A 19,567-nucleotide genomic window follows, 5' to 3' on the forward strand; every position below is an offset into this window, starting at 1 on the left:
TCTGTAGATGAGTAGCTTTCAATTTTCAGGGGCACTGAAAATATTCATACTATTAATTCAGTGCCTTAGATAATTTTGAGCTTACAGAAACAGAATAAATCAGCCTGGAAAAAGTGCATTCTCATAAGAAGGCTTTACTTCCTCTTAATAATTAGAGAGTCTGAAGATTTTCACTTTTAATCGTTACCACTGCTGTATATGATGTTGCAAATATTATTTTGACTCTACTTTTAGGTTTAATTTAAAAAAATAATTAAAAAAAGTTCCAGTTAATTCCATTTATAATTTGCAATACTATTAATTTTCTCAATGAATAACATATTGTTTATTTTCTTATATGTTTTCCTTTCGGCCATTTAGTTTTAATTTTAACTTAATATTTACATTATATCTTAGCAGTATTATGAGTAGGAAATATTTCTTAAGTCCTTATATATTACATATATTTCTCCAATTTAAGTATTTAAGTCACAGCTACATAACTCAGCAGTAGTACAGTGTTTGAATTAAAACAAATGATCAAAAACTGGGATAAAAAAGTATTTTATTCCCAAATAGCAATACAAAGAATGTGAAAATCAGTAGCTGGTGTAGCCATCCCTGGCAGCTATACATGCAGATACTCTGTTGGGCATGGAATCTGTAAGTTATGATTGTCCCTCTGAGGTAGACTGCGCCACAAATGGAGGAACTGATCAACGAGTTCAGAAGTATTTGTACATGGCTGAATTTGTCTGTCCAACATGTCCCAAATATGTTCAAGAGGAGACAGGTCTGAAGACCTGGTAGGCCAATCAAGGACATTACCACTTCAAAGACAACATGGTTCAGCGTTGTTGTGCTTGAAAACAGAACCTGGAAGACCTGCAAGCATGAGCATCACAATTGGCTGCAAAATGTCATCAACAAAACTTGGATTAAGCAGTCAGTGTACCTCGGAGCTTGATTAATGGTAAATGGCACTCCCTTAGACTGCCCAGGTCCCTAGACTTCTGTGTTCTGTCTGTGTGCTGCTAGGTAACATATGGTACACTGAACTGCACATCTCTCCATCTCCAGACATGTATGTGGAGGTCATCAGCACTTAAAGGAAAGCATGATTTGTCATTGAATATCACATTTCTTCAGTCAGACACTGTCTAGATTGAGAGAGAGCAGTGCCATGCAAGATGACACTGCTTATGATGGAGTATTATTAGCAAAAGTCTTAATGGACATCAAAATCTGAGCCCAGCATCACCTAGTTTTCTGCAAATCGTATCCCTGGATATCCTGGGATCACTGCAAGCTGGAAAATGGCATTAATTGATGATAGCATAACTCTTGTTGCGGACATGGCAGCTCTTCTAATTGAGCGATCTTCTAGCTCAGAGGTGGTGAATGTGTGGCCTCCGTGAGTTTCTTGTGCGACCTCTAGCTCTTGTATTAACTGATATTTAATTATACAGATTACTACAATTCGATAATTAATGTTATACCTCGTACTTAGAGATTCCGAACTAAGAGAAAGATCTTTATTTTCTTTCAAGGACTTAACTACTTATTGTAAATTCGTTAGAAGGGCTTTTACAGCCACATACTTTACCGACCATCTCGTCTAACTGCTTCGTTTTAAGTTGGTTTTTGTACATTTTTTCATAATATCCCATCAAATAGTGGATCCATCAAAAAAGCTAAATATCTTCTGGATAATTCGAAATACGTTAAGTGTTTTGGGGTACGATGAGGCAGAATGCACACCAACAGGATTCAAAGAATGAGCCGAATATTTCACAAATTCGGCCAGCTTATTCATTTCTGTAGTCCTGGCTTGTACTCCTTTATCAGTACCAGCCATATTAGATCTATTATTGTAAGACTGACCACGACCTTGTCCAATATTCAAACCATCAAGTGTGAGTTTTTCCACAAACCATTTTAAGAAATACATTTTCATGTCTTTCCACCAACTTCTATGAAATCACTAAAGCTTTCCTTTATTTCACACACATCACCACATATTTTTACGTATCGAAGCACCTGGCTCATTTCTTCTGTATGTAACACATTTGGAGTGACATTATTGTATAATATTTGGCTTCTTTGATGTCGTTTAAAATGCTATTCCGAACAGTTTTTGCCATTATATCAATAATTTCATTTTGAATTGTCTTTGATAAATATGACACTAGTCCCCTTTTTTAGGTGTTCTAACTGGTACTTAAGAGCAGGGCCGTTCCTAGCAGGGGTGCAGCATGTAAAAGTATGCAGGGAGCGAAAATCAGGGGCGGCCAGACTCTTGCAATACCACTCCTAAATATTTAAAATTCATTGTAAGAACTTGTCATATGTACGTACTTTTTATACAATTTGTCATATGTAAGTACTTAGTGATTATGAAATATAAATTTTATTAGTCATTGAGCTTTTTTTTTAAATTTGGGGATGACAATCTTAAGAAAGTAAATGGGCAGCCAATGGTTGGAAACAGCCCTGCTTAAGAGTTGAGTTATGTTTGGCTAGCAGAGTCATTAAATTAGACTGCTAGGGATTTCATTAGACCCACGGAAAGAAAGAAAATTTGTTCAAAGACACAATACAGCATCCATAACTATGCATAGGATATCTCTCCATTTTTCTTCCTCCTCCTCAAGCTTTATCTTTAGCCTGAAAATTATTTTCCTCTGCTTTTATAGAATGGTTGGTTTCTGTTAATGCATTATTTACGCGATCAAGATTTAAGAATCCACTTGACTAATCAGACGAAGATATTAATAGACGAAAATTCCTGAATAAATATTATTTCCAAAGACAATCCAAAGAATATTTATTTTGGTTCAAAAGAGAGCAAAAGTTAGCAATGAATATTGTCAAAATGTGAGAAAAACTGGCAAGCTCCATGTTTCAGAGGTTTGATTATACTTCCTTTTCCAGTAAACACTTTTTTTTTATTAGTTGCCAAAAAATAAGGTAAAGTCAAACCTTCGATATGCATTTCTCCGGTTTCATTTACATTACCTCGGTTTTTATAGCTTGTTTAAGAGGGTGCTGACAAGGGCAGCTAACATTGTCAGTGACAGAGTCCCTCTATAGTCCTCTCTCTGATCTTATCTTTAGAGTCATATTCGGCTGTACTTATTAGATTTCTTTTATTTGTTTGTTCCCTTAAAACATTTCTTAGTAATTAATTATAAATATTCTTAGAAGAGGTTTTTAAACCTGTCTTTAAAACTATTAATGTTGTATCAAAATTAGACAACATTCCAAATACGATTAAGCAACATGCTCGACTTTGCCGCCCGGGGCACAGAACCTGGTTTGCCCCCCTAGATCTAGGACTGAGTTCCTTTCTTAACAATAAGGAACAGTAAAGTTTACATTTAAATACATTACATAAAGTATTGTTACAGATTACTATTTAATCTTGCATGTTTATTCCAAACACTGCAGCACTTCCATTTGATAAATGCAAAGGATGACTTTTATTTTTTTTTGCCACTATGCAGAAAACATTGCTGAAGACACATTTCAATGCTGAAAACTTGTTTAAGAAATCTAGAAATGACAGTAGCACAAACGTATTCATTATTCATTCTTGGAGAAACTGACCAAAAATATGCCAATATTGAGAGAAGACAAAAAACTACATTTTCAAAAATAAAACATTTATTTTAAAAGCTTGGAAGGCATCAGTGGTACTCGGAAGTCACATTGTAAACTAAACTAATAATCTTAGTACACAGAAGAGAAGAGCCCTCTAGCAGCACTACAGATTAATAATTTGGGGATTTTATCAACATTAGTATTAAAGACATGGAGTAAAGCCTTGCCTCTAAGAACTTTCAATACATCCCATTCCTTTGTTACAAATTAAAAATTATCATTAATTTCTTTACAAACTGTACATCAGATCAACACCATGTTCACGCCATTATAGCATTAGGGTTCACAGCCATAGTTACTACTTTTAATATATAATTCAAATTTATATTAACAGTTTTACTTACCATTAAACTTCCTCTTGCAATATTTACTACAATGCCATTCAGAAAGGAATATCTAAAAACACAGCTGCCACTTCAGATGTCAGAAACACTTCACTTCTATCAACCAAGATATTTCCCTCCCCAAATCATGTTGATTGCTGCTTTTTAACAATGACATTTACATTTAAAACTTTTTAAAATTTTTTATTTATCTTTTCGCCTCTATTAACATTTTTTAATATTATTTGTCTCATACTGTAGAGTCTCATTAATATTTCTCACTTACTCTGCTTTATAAGTACATTTTCCTTTGACACTTTTCTTTTATAAGATATTTCGCTTCAAAACTTTGAACACTCATGTAAAATATTTTATATTATTCTACACTGTTTGACTATATGTAAATCTAGAATATTTATATATTATATTATCTAGTCAAACATAAAAGTGATTTAATAAGGCCCATTAGTATGATTTAAAAACTGGAGTAAACACTTTTCTCCTTATTATGAGCTTAATATTTTAAAAGCTCTTAAAATTTTCACTTGAAATAACAACAGATGTTGAAATTCACAAATCAGTACACTATTAACTTCAATTAAAGATTGACTAAAACAAGTTTCTCTTTTAAATTAACTTACCAATGTTTGGGTATCTTTGCATAACCAATCATTTTTCTCAGCAATTTCAGTGGGTATATCCAAACTCTCTTCAAAGACCTACAAAGAGAAAAACAGATGAGATAAATAAAAATAAACACAGAAAAATATATTTATTATTCATTATAAATGTCTTTAATACAAAAAATTTCTCCACATCTTCTACTACCTAATTGATATTTTTAGTGATCTTCTAATCACAATCCACTCACCATTGCAAAATGTTAACTTCTCCAGTTAAGCACTCCTCTTGTATTAAATTACTGCAAGGAACTAAATTATATCAACACAATTTAGTCAGCAGGATGCCTCAAGTGCGGAATGGAAAATTTCGTTGGCCATCTTTTATATATTTAGAAGAAAAAAAAAATGTGTTAAAGAAATAAATCTTATTTCCATGCTACAAACCACAAGATATTTACACGGCTGTGTTATTCCGTGTACGAATAATTCTAAAACAAGTGTGTTACGAGTTTTAATTTCAACCTGACAGCAGTGTCTGCCTAGTTAAATATACCATCTCTTTAAAACATTGATTGTGTAATAGCATTCAACAGGGGAAAAAATGAAAATGCAATCTAGTAACATCTATTAAAAAGTAACATAGTATTTATTTATAATCGAATGATTTAAAATGTGCTATGTTCGAAATTATTCCAATGCTTTGAAGGTCAAAACTACGTCCAGTAGATGTGGAAAAAAAAATTTGCTTCTGCTTTTCCCAGTCACAATAATATTATCAAAGATTTATTCATTAACTGGCCCTATTCTGAAATTTTAACATGCTATTTTATTACTTAGTTATTTAAAAAAAAAAAAAAAAAACTGTAGCACTGTTTGATGAAAATATAGAATTAAAGATAAATTTTTTCATAATTATGTGTGGTGAAATTGAATAATGAATTTTAAGATATTTAAACTATTTCTAGAGAAGGATATTAACATAATTATATTTTTTATTTATGTTGAAAATTTTGAACTGTTGATAAGAATTTTTAACTGAATGTGATAAATTTGAAAAATTAGTATAGAATATGATAAACAAATAGTGTTTTTGAGTATTGCTATAAAATATGAAATGTTTTGATATAGAATAGGGTAATAACATATAAAATATGAGTCACTAAAGAAACTGAATAACTACCATAAGTAGTATGGAATTATGTTAACTAATTTTAAAACTGATGGATGATTACATGTCCAGATAAACTTTAACGGCTCACAATTTTTTGGGGGGATATATAATTATTATTTTGATTAATATTATGGAGTATGATTAAAAATTATTTTGTAGAATGTTATATTGCAGTTCAAAAAGACCAGTTGCCTTTAAACAAGGAACACAGGCTTTTATAAGTAATTGTCACAGGCGTCCCTTAACCACTGGGAAAATTCATACACTTATTTGTTAATATTAATTTGCCCATTAGATGGAAATGTTTGTATTAAGAGAAAGCTGAGGGCTTTTCCAGTTTGTAAAAATGAGTAAATTAGAAATGTCAAATAGAATGCATAATTTTTGTAATATTATTTCAACTGATGTTTCGAATGAAAAAATAATTGCATTACAATACTCTTAAATTCCTTGCGATTTTGTAATGTAATTAATTGATGTGCTTAAAATTTTTATATTTGAAAAGTTTTAAAAGCCTTTCCTAAACAGTTTGTACAAAACCATGTGGTCCAAAAATCATGTGTGTGGTAGGGCAATGCAGTGTTCTGTTATTCGTCTTAGCTTGAATTTTAATTTTTATTCATTATAATTTTATTATTATTACAAGTAGTGCTGGATAGAATTTTATGGCCATACATAGTAAAAAAAACTTTGATTATATATATATGTATATACGGTACAAAGTCTGTAATCCGGACTCGTCGGGACTTCGGCGATTCCAGATTAGGGTTTTTTCCGGATTATAGATCATCAATTTAAATCTGGTAAGATAGTATGCAGAAATTATAGAATTAAAAATATGAAACCGTAATTTATGAAATAAAAAGCAATTATGATCTAAAGGGTATCAAAATTTACAAAAAAAAAAAAAAAAAAAAACTTAATATTTATTTGTTTACTTTATTAAACATTTCTTTCAATGTAAGTTGTTTAACCTTCTAGCACGCGCGCTTAACAATTTTACATGAGCACGCATGCATTGTATTTTTTACATCTGTTATTTTACTGTTTTTGGCACGAAAAACGACAAAAATGAGTGAATATTGATAATAAATTTGTTAAGAAATAAAATATTAATCGTATTATTGCAAAATACAAATGATATCACATTCAAATATAAGTAAATTATTTTCAAGTTCTTATGTTAGTGAGATGGAAATGCAATAATTAATAATTATACTTAAAAATTGAAGCTAATTTTAATATTCATTAAAGGCAAGTATAGACAAATAAAAAAGGAAAACACCTTGCATGGTTCGTACACATTTCTGCACACGGAAATTAAACACTTTTAAGGACTTTTAAGGACCATTTATGAAAAAAATTAAGGACCTACGAGCAAATGGGAACTAAATAAATTCAATCAAAAATATTACTTTATGCCTGAATTTCACTTTTGTAATACCATCCTAAAAATAAAATAGATCCCTAAGTAGTATGCATTATTACTAAACATGAATTAATCAACATAATTATTAATAAATTTGAGAATAAAATTAACTTCATCCAGTTTATTAAATAGCATTAAATATTTCACACTTATAATAGGTTGGATATATTTGAAAGAAGATAAGTGACATTTACGTTTTACTAATAGTTAGCTTTATGTTATTTTTTTTTATGTCTCATTTTGCCACATACTTGGTCAGTCTAGAGTAGAGGTTCTCAACCAGTGGTATCCAAGAAAAAATAGGTGGTACACAAAGAAGCAAATTATTTTTAACTATTTATTTCAAAAATTAAAACCCCAACATCCTGATGATCCAGTTTTTTCTCTAACACTCGTAAATTTATGCGATCCGAGCTTTGTTCAAGAGTGGTGGTGGTACTAAAGGTTGTTTTTGTTTAGATGGTACACGTTAGTCAAAAGGTTGAGAACCGCTGGTCTAGAGGTTTAGTAAATAGCAGGTAGATTTTATGTCAAACAGCATTGGTTAAAATGAGAAGATCATAATCAGCACGATTCATAACCAAAAGACTGAATGTTATTACCGCTGCTGCTTGTCTAGAGAGAGACCTGCTAATTAGAAAAAACCTGAAAGGCCTGATGTAGGCATGGTTGGCAAGTGTTGAAAGTTAGTCAGGCTCTGTTTGATGCAGTTAGTGCCGTAGCTTTGTGTAGAGTTCCAGGGGTTGCAACCCAGTTAATATACTTTCAGGTTTCAATAGGCCATTAAAGTAACCAGAGGTGATAAGTTGTTCTGTATTATTTAAAGTCTCACTAGATGCAAAGTATAAGTTTTACTTGAATTTCTACATTTTTGTGTTTTATTTTGTGACCACAGTGAGTATTAATGAAAGGCAATAACTTGCTTTAATATGTAGAGATAATTTTTAAGGATAAGCAGTTAGTTATAAATAATTAAATTAGGTAAATAGGTAACCTTAGTCATTATGCATTTACACGACCACTATTAAATTGTATTTTTTAAAAATATTTGTTAAAAAAGCCCTATTAAAATTGCACAGTTTAAAATACATATAATTTATGACACTGATTCTTAAACGATATTAAATTAATTACACATTAAAAGCTACAAAACATTAATGTTTTGTAACAACACCACTCAACAAAATGTTTATCTGTCATTTTAATTTGAATCCTTCCCAAACATTTTGGATACTTTATATTAAGCCTTTTCTCTAACAATGAGAGATTTGTCTCAATATGCAAACCAATGCTCTCACTAGTTTCTGCATGCTTATCTCCCAACTTATCAACCTCTTCACAATGTACCTATGAGGGTTTACTTAATCTGGTAAAAGTTAAATAGTCTCAAACCCCAGACAGACGTAAAGCAAATTATCGCTATGCCTGAAAGTAATTACAATATCTTTCAAAGCTTTAAATAAGCCTCTTATTTAAAAAGAAATTAGAACATAAAGGCATGTTCTAATGCTAACAAAATCAATTACAGCTCACGGTGACGTAATTAAATAAGAGCAGTCAAATTCAAAATCAAAATGTGGACTAGTGGTCAAAGATTATCCAATTTAATCATAAACAATAAACAAGGTTGAAATCATACACAATTGGATAATTTACATAATAATACCTACACATATCTTTGAAAAATAATTTTCTTTATGTATTCAGTTTCTTTCTTCAGCACGTTTCATTTTAGAATTTTTGGATTTAATTAAGGATTTCTGTTATTCTAAAAAACACTATATGCATTTAGAATGTATAGAGAAAGTTGCTAATTTTATTTCTTTAGTAATATGAGCATTCAGAAGAAATATGAAATATATATGGCAAAATCCGGTTACAGAGCTGGTGTGGCAGAATTTTTAGAACTTAGAGACACACCGAACAACAAAATTTAGAAATGGTAAAACTTTTAGAATTCAGAGTAGGCATTAGAAACAGAATTTAGAAAGGCACTAGGAAACAGAATTTAGGATCCACAGAGTACCAGGTCTGTGTATGATGCATTAAGAGATATTAGATGAATATTTTAAATTATAAGTTTTCAGTTTCTTTATTACTAAAAAAAATCCCTTTCTATAATGCCTGCCCAAGTGATAAGATTAGATTTTGATATTTTCCCTGTTTGTGTTTAGTGAAAAGCAGAGAAAATAAAGGGAAGATAAACATGTTAAGAAAAAGATTCTAGTAATAGGAGTAAAACATTCAAATATTATGTTTTCATTGTTCTTCCAGACATTCTCCAAAAAGTAAGAAATTCATCGCAAACTTTCTGTAAAATACATTCATTACATGTTGAACATTTTTCATTTTGTCACATATTTCTCAAATTTTCCTGAATCGTGAGTCTATAAATCTTGCCTTCAAATCCTTCTCAACTTTCCAAGCTGCAATGTCTAAAATACTAAAGAAAAAGTATTCTTACCAAATGTGTAACAGCAAAAAGCCAGAAATATTTTGGTAAAAAAAAAAGGGGGGAAGAGAAAAAGTGTAAAATTTATTTTATAGAGAAAACTGATGCATATTCTGAGAATTTTGAATATTCTGAGGCAATTACATGGGAAAAACTCTTACTACGAAAAACTTAAAAAGAAGACATTTTTAATTAATTATTAACCCTTTGATGGTTATGAACGAGTTCATCTCGAAATCGAATCATGCTTCATAATGCGCGCAAACGAGTTCCGCTCGGGAGCAAGATTTTGACCGAAATGGTTAGTAACGAGCACTACTCGCGTAGTGAAATTTTTCCCCAATGCGCGCTGACGAGCTGACTTCGTTCGCCATTATTATTCTGCACTGATTGTGTTTCAAACGAATGCTACTCACGAAATTTAGTTAGTTTTACTGTCTACAGATGGCAGTACGAGTTCCATGAATTTCTTTGCATAATGAAGGTGGATTTTTTTTTTTTTTGACCTTGTTCATTTTATACGTATTTTGGCACGGTTTTTAGGGTGTTTCTACAGTAAAATGGCTCAAAAGCGAAAGTTAGATAGTTATGATGATGATTATGATTGTGATACAGAAAGCTTATCAAGTTTTGAGTCTGATGAAGACTTTGTTCACAGTATTTCAAGCTCAGAAGACGATTCAAGCGATGAGGAAGATTTTTCGAGTGTTCGACAGTGGTGTATAACTGATTCAAGTTCTCACCCTCCTAGCCGATTTAGCCGACACAAAAAGATTTTTAGGTAATTACTTTATTTATACTGTGATTCATAAAGTTTTACATTAGTTGTATTTATTTAGTCCTTTCAATTTAATATTTGTCTTATATTTATAATTAACTATTATTATTTATATAATTGGTTATAATCATTTATAATTTACTGTTTAATAATTATTTTAAAGTACGTAAAAACTGTTATTTATGTATTACAAATACCTACGGCATCGCCAGAGAAAGGTGACATTTTCGGAAGAAAGGCGGGGCAAAACAGCTGCCACTTTCGACTACTGTTTACTCCTAATGCTGCGCGAATTAAGTAAACGGAAACTGCTCATTTCCATAACCATCAAAGGGTTAAATAGCTAATTTTGCTTTTTCTAAGAGTTGTTTCGTAAATTATGCTTTATAGCATTATACAGTAAAAAGTTGTTAATCCAGACACGTCGGGACTTCGGCGATTCCGGATTATAGATCATCAGTTTAAATCTGGTAAAATGGCATGCAGAAATTATAAAATTAACAATATGAAACCGTAATTTATGAAATAAAGAAAAATTATGATCTAAAGGGTATCAAAATTTACAAAAAAAAAAAAAAAAAAAAAAAAAAAAAAAAAAAAAAAAAAAAGCTTAATATTTATTTGTTTATTTTATTAAACATTTCTTTCAATGTAAGTTATTTAAGTTGCTACGTTTTATGTGATAATACTTTCTCTTTAATTTTATAAATAGACATAATTTCTTGTTCAGTTACAAAGTTCCGCTGTTCAAGTCCTATAATTGCTGTGTCGAGAATACCGACTAATTTGTCAATCGAAATTTTTTCGTTTTCAATAACCTCTATGTCACTTTCTTCACTATTGGAAGCGAATTATAATGATGAGGAATTTGATTTAAATCTTATCAAAGACGGAGTACATTGAGATGAAATACTACATTTAGTAAGGAATTATGAGCCAAATAAAATAAAAACATCTGCCCTGATAAGGATCGTGCTGACAGATCAACTTCCAATTCATTGCGCACCGCGGCATTTCCCCCCTACCCGCTGCAGAGCAGCGTGAAATTGATAAGCAGATTTCAGAATGGCTAGAGAAACAAAGGATATGCTTTTATCCATTTTTTACAGCAATTCCACTTTTTGTTTAATGAACTTTGAAACATACTTTCACTTTGTAGATCCTTTACATATTAGTAAATATATATCGGAAATTCTATTTGACATAATCGAAAGTTCAAGCTTACTTTTATAAAATTGCTGTAACAGTCTACAAAAAATAATAAGCCGGATCCAATTCGAAGATTAAGGAACAACACAATCTGCAACATTAACTGAATTAAATAATTTTAGCCTAGCTTATACTGTCCGTTATACATTAAACGCGCATGCGTAAATGTATTATGCGCATGCACACATGCATATTCACAGCCGTCAAGGTCTTATGCGTCTGTAAAGGTCTTTCTGCGCATGCGTTGCGCAGAAAGTTTGTAGCTTTGAGGTCCGGATTATAGATCATTCCGGATTATGGGTGTCCGAATTAACGACTTTTGACTGTACCTTGTTTATTTTTCAGATTCAAAATATTGTATAACATGTTGCCAAAATGAAACTTTATAATATGACAGCAAGAAATAAAAATGTTTTATTTTAATGTAATTTTTTAAATATAATACCATTATTTTAATGAAGGAATGTATCAATGATATGATGTTAAAAAAATCGTCGAAAAATTCTCCGATCTCAGAATTAAAAATTTTCTATAGAAACTGATTTTAAAATCGACAAAATGTTGATAAGTCGCCAAATTTATAACTATTTAATAAAAGAATTCACATCCCCCAAAAGTGAAAATTGTTTAATTATTACAAAAATGATTTTCAAAATACTTATGTTTAACTTCTTGCTTAGAAACTCGAGTATTCCATGATTTATATTAGAAATAGAATCAAATTATAACCCATGAACCCATTCAAAAGATAACCATATATGTCAGTGAATCGCCAAAAATATTCTTCCAAAATGCTAATTCATACTCAAAATGGCAGTCATAAAAACAGACAAAAATTTCAGATGATTAAAATTAAGGACCTTCTGCTGATTTTAGCCAAAATTAAGGACATTTAAAGACCAAAAATTGATTTAAAAAAATTTAAGGACTTTTAAGCACCGTATGAACCCTGACCTTGGTAGGAAATAAAGTAAGTTTAGCATTACTTACTTCTGCAAGGAAATTTACTTTTTACTGGTTACAAAAACGCACTTTAAACTAACTTTAATATTTTTATTTATTTCTAAAAAAAGAAAAAAAGAAAAGACAATAAGAAATGGAAATTGCTACTGTTCTCCCATCCAAAGGTTTCCTTGTCTTACTTTTCTTCATTAGCTAATTCTTGAAGAATGCAAGCAAAATCAGCTGGTTGAACAGATTTTTTTGCCATGAAAACCGATATAAAATTTATAGAGCCAAATGTATTCAAATTAAAATAATACAGTCAAAAGTCGTTAATTCGGACACCCATAATCTGGAATGTCTGTTTATAGAATTAATTATGTGTTATGTATGTTTATAGAATTAAAGAGAAAGTATTATCACGTAAAATGAAGCAACTTAAACAACTTACATTAAAAGAAATGTTTAATAAAGTAAACAAATAAATATTAAGCTTTTTTTTTTTTTTGTAAATTTTGATACCCTTTAGATCATAATTGTTCTTTATTTCCTAAATTAAGGTTTCATATTTTTAATTTTACAATTTCTGCATGCCATCTTACCAGATTTAAACTGATGATCTATAATCCGGAAAAATCGATAATCCGGAATCGCCGAAGTCCCGACGAGTCCAGATTAACGACTTTTAACCGTACACAGCAATTAATAACAGAAACTTATTTGAGAAAAAAAAATATTTTCCTAATTTTCACCCACGAGCATGTGCGTGTCGTAAACTTTATGAAAAAGCTGCCATGTAGCACAAAAGCAACCTCCCCCCCAAAAAGTGAAATGACTTCCTGTTGGCACATTCCATGATGAGGGGAAGGGTAGAAAGGAAGAATTGAAATGACCTTCAGACGTCTCAGTTTCGATATGCGAAAAATGTACATTAAAAACTGAATTTGTTGTAAATTTTGCACATATGTGCATGCTGGAATGTTAAATTTCTTCCTATTTTGTGCTAATACTTTCTCTCTAATTCTATAAACGGACATAATTTCTTGTTCAGTTACAAAGTTCCAATACTATAATTACTGTGTCGAGAATACTGACTAACTTGTCAATCAAAATTTTTTCGTTTTCAATAACCTCTCTGTCACTTTCTTTACTATCGGAAGTGGTATTTTCTGGATCTAGAACCATACTACAGATTTCGCCCTTCGTTAATTGATTGATGATTGGGGCAATGTCGTCGCAATGAAAAATTTCTGTTATATCATCTTCATTTATTACTGCTTCTCCACATTTCTTTACAAAATCCAATAACTGGAAAATTTCACCTTTAGTTTGCAATGTCCAAAAACCTTCAAATTCACGGCTATCATCTTCATCGTCCTCACTATGAAATATGATAGCTGGCCATACACAGTACAAAGCCCGTAATCCTGACGTCCATTATTCAGAATGATGTATAATCCAGACCTCAAAGCCACAAACTTTTTTTGTATGCTTTACGCATGCGCGTTTAATGTATAACGGATGGTATAAGCTAAGCTAAAATTACCTTTACTGATTCTAAGACATCTTAGTTAATGTTGCAGATTGCGCTGTTCCTTAATTTTCTAATTGGATCCGGCTTATTATTTTTTGTAGACTGTTAGAGCAATCTTATAAAAATTAAGCTTGAACTTTAGATTATGTCAAAAAGAGTTTCCAATTCTGGAGCTGCCAAAGTACCTACAAAGCGAAAACATGTTTCGATGTACCGCTTCCTATAGTGAAGAAAGTAACAGAGAGGTTATTGAAAATGAAAAAATTTCTATTCACAAGTTGGTCAGTATTCTTAAAGTAAGCTCGGACTTTTGATTATGTCAAAAAGAATTTCCGATTCTGAAGCTGCCAAAGGATCTACAAAGCGAAAGCCTGTTTTGATGTTCATTAAACAAAAAGTGGAATTGCTGCAAAAAAATGCATAAAGGCATATCCTTTGTTTCTCTAACCATTCCGAAATCTGTTTATCAATTTCACGCTGCTCTGCAGGGTGGGGGTGCAATGAACTGGAAGTTGATCTGTCAGCACTATCCTATCTTCAGGGCAGATGTTTTTATTTTATTCGGCTTATTCCTTACTAAATGTAGTATTTCATCTCGATGTACTCCGTCTTTGATATGATTTAAATCAAATTCCTCGTCATTATAAATAATACGAATACACATCAAATACTTTTCTGGTTGCAATTTTCTAATTTCGACTATGCGTAATGTATGCTTTACGCATGCATGCATTGAAAGAAATGTTTAATAAAGTAAAAAAATAAATATTAATATTTTTTCTGTAAATTTTGATACTCTTTAGAACATAATTGCTCTTTATTTCATAAATTACGGTTTCATATTTTTAATTTTATAATTTCTGCATGCCATCTTACCAGATTTAAACTGATAATCTATAATCCAGAAAAACAAAATCCAGAAATCTGGAATTGCTGAAGTCCCGACGAATCCGGATTAGAGACTTTTGAATGTATAACTGTATTTACATCTTTAAGACATCAATAATCTTACAGACATCAATAAGTTATTACAGATTTGCTTGTAAAGGACTTGCTATTTTTCATCAAAGTTTATTATACTGCATTTTGTTTGTTTTTTACATTAATTATTACACTTTTCTGCAATAAGAACATATTATTTTGTTTTAGAATGCATAAATAAGTACTAATTTTACTAGAATTTCTTGGATATATAATTGAAATATTTTGCTTTTATATTGATTATAACACTTAAGTTTTTGTGAAGGGCTTTAAGAACTCTATTAAAATTTATAATGCGATATACCTTCAAGCAGCATTTCCTCAAAAAGTTTACAATTGGAATTAATTCACAGAATAATGTTTTGTTCCAGTATTTTTAAACTACACTTTGAAGCCATTTAATTGTTTTAGCATTGAAGCTGTGAATATTCTACAAAATACCTATTCCTTTGCTAACACACTCACTAATGCTTTCTTCTGAAAAGGCATTTTCCTCATAAAGCCTCTTTCCCATTTTAAAGGCGGGGTATGTAAGATAAAAAATATGTAAATCAAAATTATAATTTAAAAAGGCCTCTTAATTGCTCATTTTTAATTTGGGTACTTCCTCTCTAGTAATAATTTTCTTGAAACTGCCTCATATCTGAAAATTAATTCTACATTATGTCATCTTAAACTTCTGCATTGCCTTTAAGTTTTGGCCAATCAGATTAACAAAAAATTTTACTATAAATCCGCCGCTACCCTCCCTATTTCTCTGCCTACACTTACTAGATAAAAGACATCTCTAGCTTAACAGCTCCTGTTAAAAATGTAATGCATCAGCATCAAACTTATGGGGTGCAGATTGGCCTCATTGTGATGTGCCATGCCATAGGGCAATCTAATAAAGAAATACCTGGATTATCAAGTGATTTTGTGATTCTTCAAAAGTTCTCTGCATCTTGTACTACGTAACTGATATTTTCAGTAATCTTCTATGTATTTCATATATGTATTAATTTGTGCAATAATATACATATATAAATGTAGTATTTTAATTGTATAGGAGGAATCCGGTACTTTTAACAGCTTGCAGTCGTCATGGCCAAGAATGGATATTTTGATGTGCTGCAGCTTGACGTCTACATAGTTAGATAGATGGATGCATAAACCACAAACTTCCAGATGTAGCCATTTCAAAACATAATTTTATTTTATTGTATTTCACATCAGATCATTTTTGTAGACAAGGAATTTATCCAGTCATATTTAAATATGATAATTTTTATAGACACTGATTTTTAAAAGTACAGTGTAAGCATTTTAGGCAGGACAGCATAAGTGGCGCAGACTTGTTTGCAGGGTAGAAGTTACGAAAAGGAATGACGTAGTTGTTTTGCAAAGCAGAATTTATACCTCGTAGATGCATAAGTATATCTAAGCTGCTATTGGTTAATTTTAGTTTGTTATGTAACATGGAAAAATCTCGAATTTGGGAGAACAGATGAATTTAGGGGGAGATCATAAAATCTAGAATAATTAATTTTCAGGTCGCCAATCATTTCTTAAAGCAGACATTGTATTTTGTTACATCTTACACACATATATATAAATCAAAAAGGAAATATCGGAACTAAATTGAAAATGTTTGTTCCTTCTATATGAAGGTTTAATCATTTCTTCTCCAGGTAAGGAATTATAAAATGGTGTACATGTAAATTTAATGAATCTTTAAATATATTATCTTAACTGAAAATTAATATAATTAATATAATTAAAGAAAAATTTAAAAAAAAAAAAAAAAAAAATTACAGAACATCATATATAACAAAACAAAATAACATTTCTCTTTGATCATATATACATTTATATATACACACAGACATAAATTTATGTATATTTATAAATATTTGTGTAAGCAAGCTTTTTTCTTTTCTTTTCTTTTCTTTTTTTTCTAATGATACAAATCATGATATAATAGAAACAGGATTTATATTTAATGTACAGATACATATAGTACATATAAAAAATATATATTCATGATCTAAGAGAATATATAACAGTGGAAAATTACATTACAAGCTTACATTTTGATCTAGAATGCGTAAAACTGGTAAGACTGGAGGTTTGACTTGTTGTAAATAATGAATAACCATTAATATATATGAATATGATGACAATGTTCTAGAAACCGTTTCAGCTATAGAAGCTTTCTGAAAAAGAAATTCAAAACATAATTTTTAGGATGAAATTTAGTGAAATAAAAGAAAATTTAGACACTAGTTCTATATTGAAACAAGTTACTTTCGCCAGAAGTTTCAAGGCACATCCCAGAATTTTACAACGGTCATCAAGTAAGCTATAAGTGTGAAGAAGTACAGAATTATGAACAGCCTAAAGAAGAAAAGAATAGACAACAGTTTATGTTTACTAAATTAAAATGTCACTTTTTATAATAAAAATAACAGAATAAGTTAAATGCATTAATGAAACTAAACAAGACAGAAAAATGAATATCAATAACTCAAAATAAATTAAGAACATTTACAAAATATATAAGATTTTGTATCCATTTCTGCATTAACAAGTTTATTTATTTATAGAAAGAACACAGACCATTTCAAGAAATCTGAAGAAGGATATCACTATTGTTACAGTAATAGGTAGTATGCTCTCCCCTCACACACATGCAAACACACACACAAAGGGAAAATGAATAATTAAAGCGACTTTAGAGTATATATATATATATATATATATAAATCAAATATATAATAATCAATATATATATGTATTAAAAAAAGAAGAGAGAGAACTGTTTTAAGGATCTATAACACTCATAGTCACATGAAAAATAATCTGCCTATACTTATATCCACTGCTTGCTTATGCTTGTAGTTACTTCTAATTTCTTCCTACATAATATATTTTTCAGTATATTGCATACTGTTATTTTCTTCTGAATGACACCCAAATTAAAATAAGCTTCTTTTGAAATATGTTCTAATGCAGAAATAGTATATACAATGTCATCATTCCACTTATATATAACAAACAAGCTAAAAGAAACTGATTTAACTGATGGTTCAACCTATTTTTTTATTTTTCTTAAAAATAGGTATGCATTTAATTGCTGAATATTAATTTAAACACAACACTTTGTGCACATAAATACTATTCCCCCTCCCTCAAAGAAGTCTTCAGTATATATCAGACGTCAGAATTCAACATGCATATTGTTTAAGTTAGAAGAGAAACACACCAATGTAAAATTTAGAAACAGGCAAAGAAGCAAACTTAGTTTGACACAGATTCTGAATAAAACCCTATCGAATTCACTGGTGATCACACATAGGTGCCTCTTCTTCAGCAACAAAATTTTTGCACCAATACCATATTCTTCTCTGTTTAATCACCTTAGAAATCAATAGAGTTTTACTCAAGATCTATGCCATGCCAAAGCTGCTTTTTTCTCAAAACTTTAAATGCATATTTTCTTAACACTGATCTTTCAGAATTTTATAGCACTTCAGTTTAGATGTAACTACTGTCCATGTCATCCATCCTTTAATTTGGCCTAATTTTTAATCTATTGGTTTTTTCCTCTCCCTCTTACTTTTTTTTTGGGGGGGGGGTAAAACATAAGTTTTAAGTGATAGTTTAACATACTCAGCAACCTGGGTATACAGCCTAAAATCAATCAGAAAGCAAAACAAATTGTTAAAATAGTCAAAGCTAAGAAATTTTACAAATGATATTAGGATCTTTTTCAGTTTTGAAACAACTGACAATTAAAAGAGGACAACACCAAATAAAGATACTAAGAAAAAGAAATCTCTATAATGCAGGTTAATATATTAAAAATATTTTCCTTCAAGCTGCTATTTATCTATTTACAAATTACTTAAAATTATAGAAATTGAAATGCAATTAATTGCCAGTCAGTGATGTTATCATTAATTCTGTGGCTTAGGACAGTTTCATGAATAATTATGAATGGGTCAGGAAGTGCACCTACATATGGAAATGATGTAGGTCTTGAACACTTTTGCCCAGCTTTAAATCAATCTTAATCAATGCAAACTAAGCGCTCTGTTGTTCTCATTTTCCTTAGCAATAACTTTTCAGAAGAATAAGCATATATGTGAATTTTGAATGCCTCAATTAAAATACTACAACCCACAGTGTTGCATATATAAATGCATGTCCAACAGTCTGATAACCAGCCTTTAGTGACATAAAAATACGATAAAGATTGATACAAATTACGGCAGCACAAAAAATTGTGGTGTATCACAAACCATGTGCTTTATTTTTAGAAATTATTATATTTGAAAGGAACATAAAATATTCGTATTATATTTATAAGAGATATATTAATAATAAAGTATTTATACAGAAAAAATTACTTTTCATGCATTTATGAGAATTTAATAAAAAACAAAAATGAATATGAGGCAAGCACTGAAATTATTCATATGGCGTAAAGAAAGAAAACAGT

At 30.4% G+C, this 19,567-nt stretch overlaps 1 protein-coding gene across 2 annotated transcripts in view; it reads right to left on the reverse strand.

Annotated features, from left to right (window-relative positions):
• LOC118201137 (terminal uridylyltransferase 4-like) overlaps nucleotides 1–19,567 on the reverse strand; it is a 138,140-nt gene that overhangs the window by 16,460 nt on the left and 102,113 nt on the right. For both annotated transcript variants that reach the window (XM_085827746.1, XM_035373172.2), the window contains 3 exons: nucleotides 17,371–17,460; nucleotides 17,154–17,279; nucleotides 4,607–4,684 (listed from right to left, as the gene is read on the reverse strand). In XM_085827746.1, coding sequence (XP_085683872.1) covers nucleotides 4,607–4,684; nucleotides 17,154–17,279; nucleotides 17,371–17,460 — 294 coding nt within the window. The remainder of the gene's footprint in view (nucleotides 1–4,606; nucleotides 4,685–17,153; nucleotides 17,280–17,370; nucleotides 17,461–19,567) is intronic.

The sequence above is a fragment of the Stegodyphus dumicola genome, chromosome 12 (assembly GCF_044657685.1).
Source record: "Stegodyphus dumicola isolate Sdum_Otavi_A_Nest chromosome 12, ASM4465768v1".
NCBI classification, from domain to species: Eukaryota; Metazoa; Arthropoda; class Arachnida; order Araneae; family Eresidae; genus Stegodyphus; species Stegodyphus dumicola.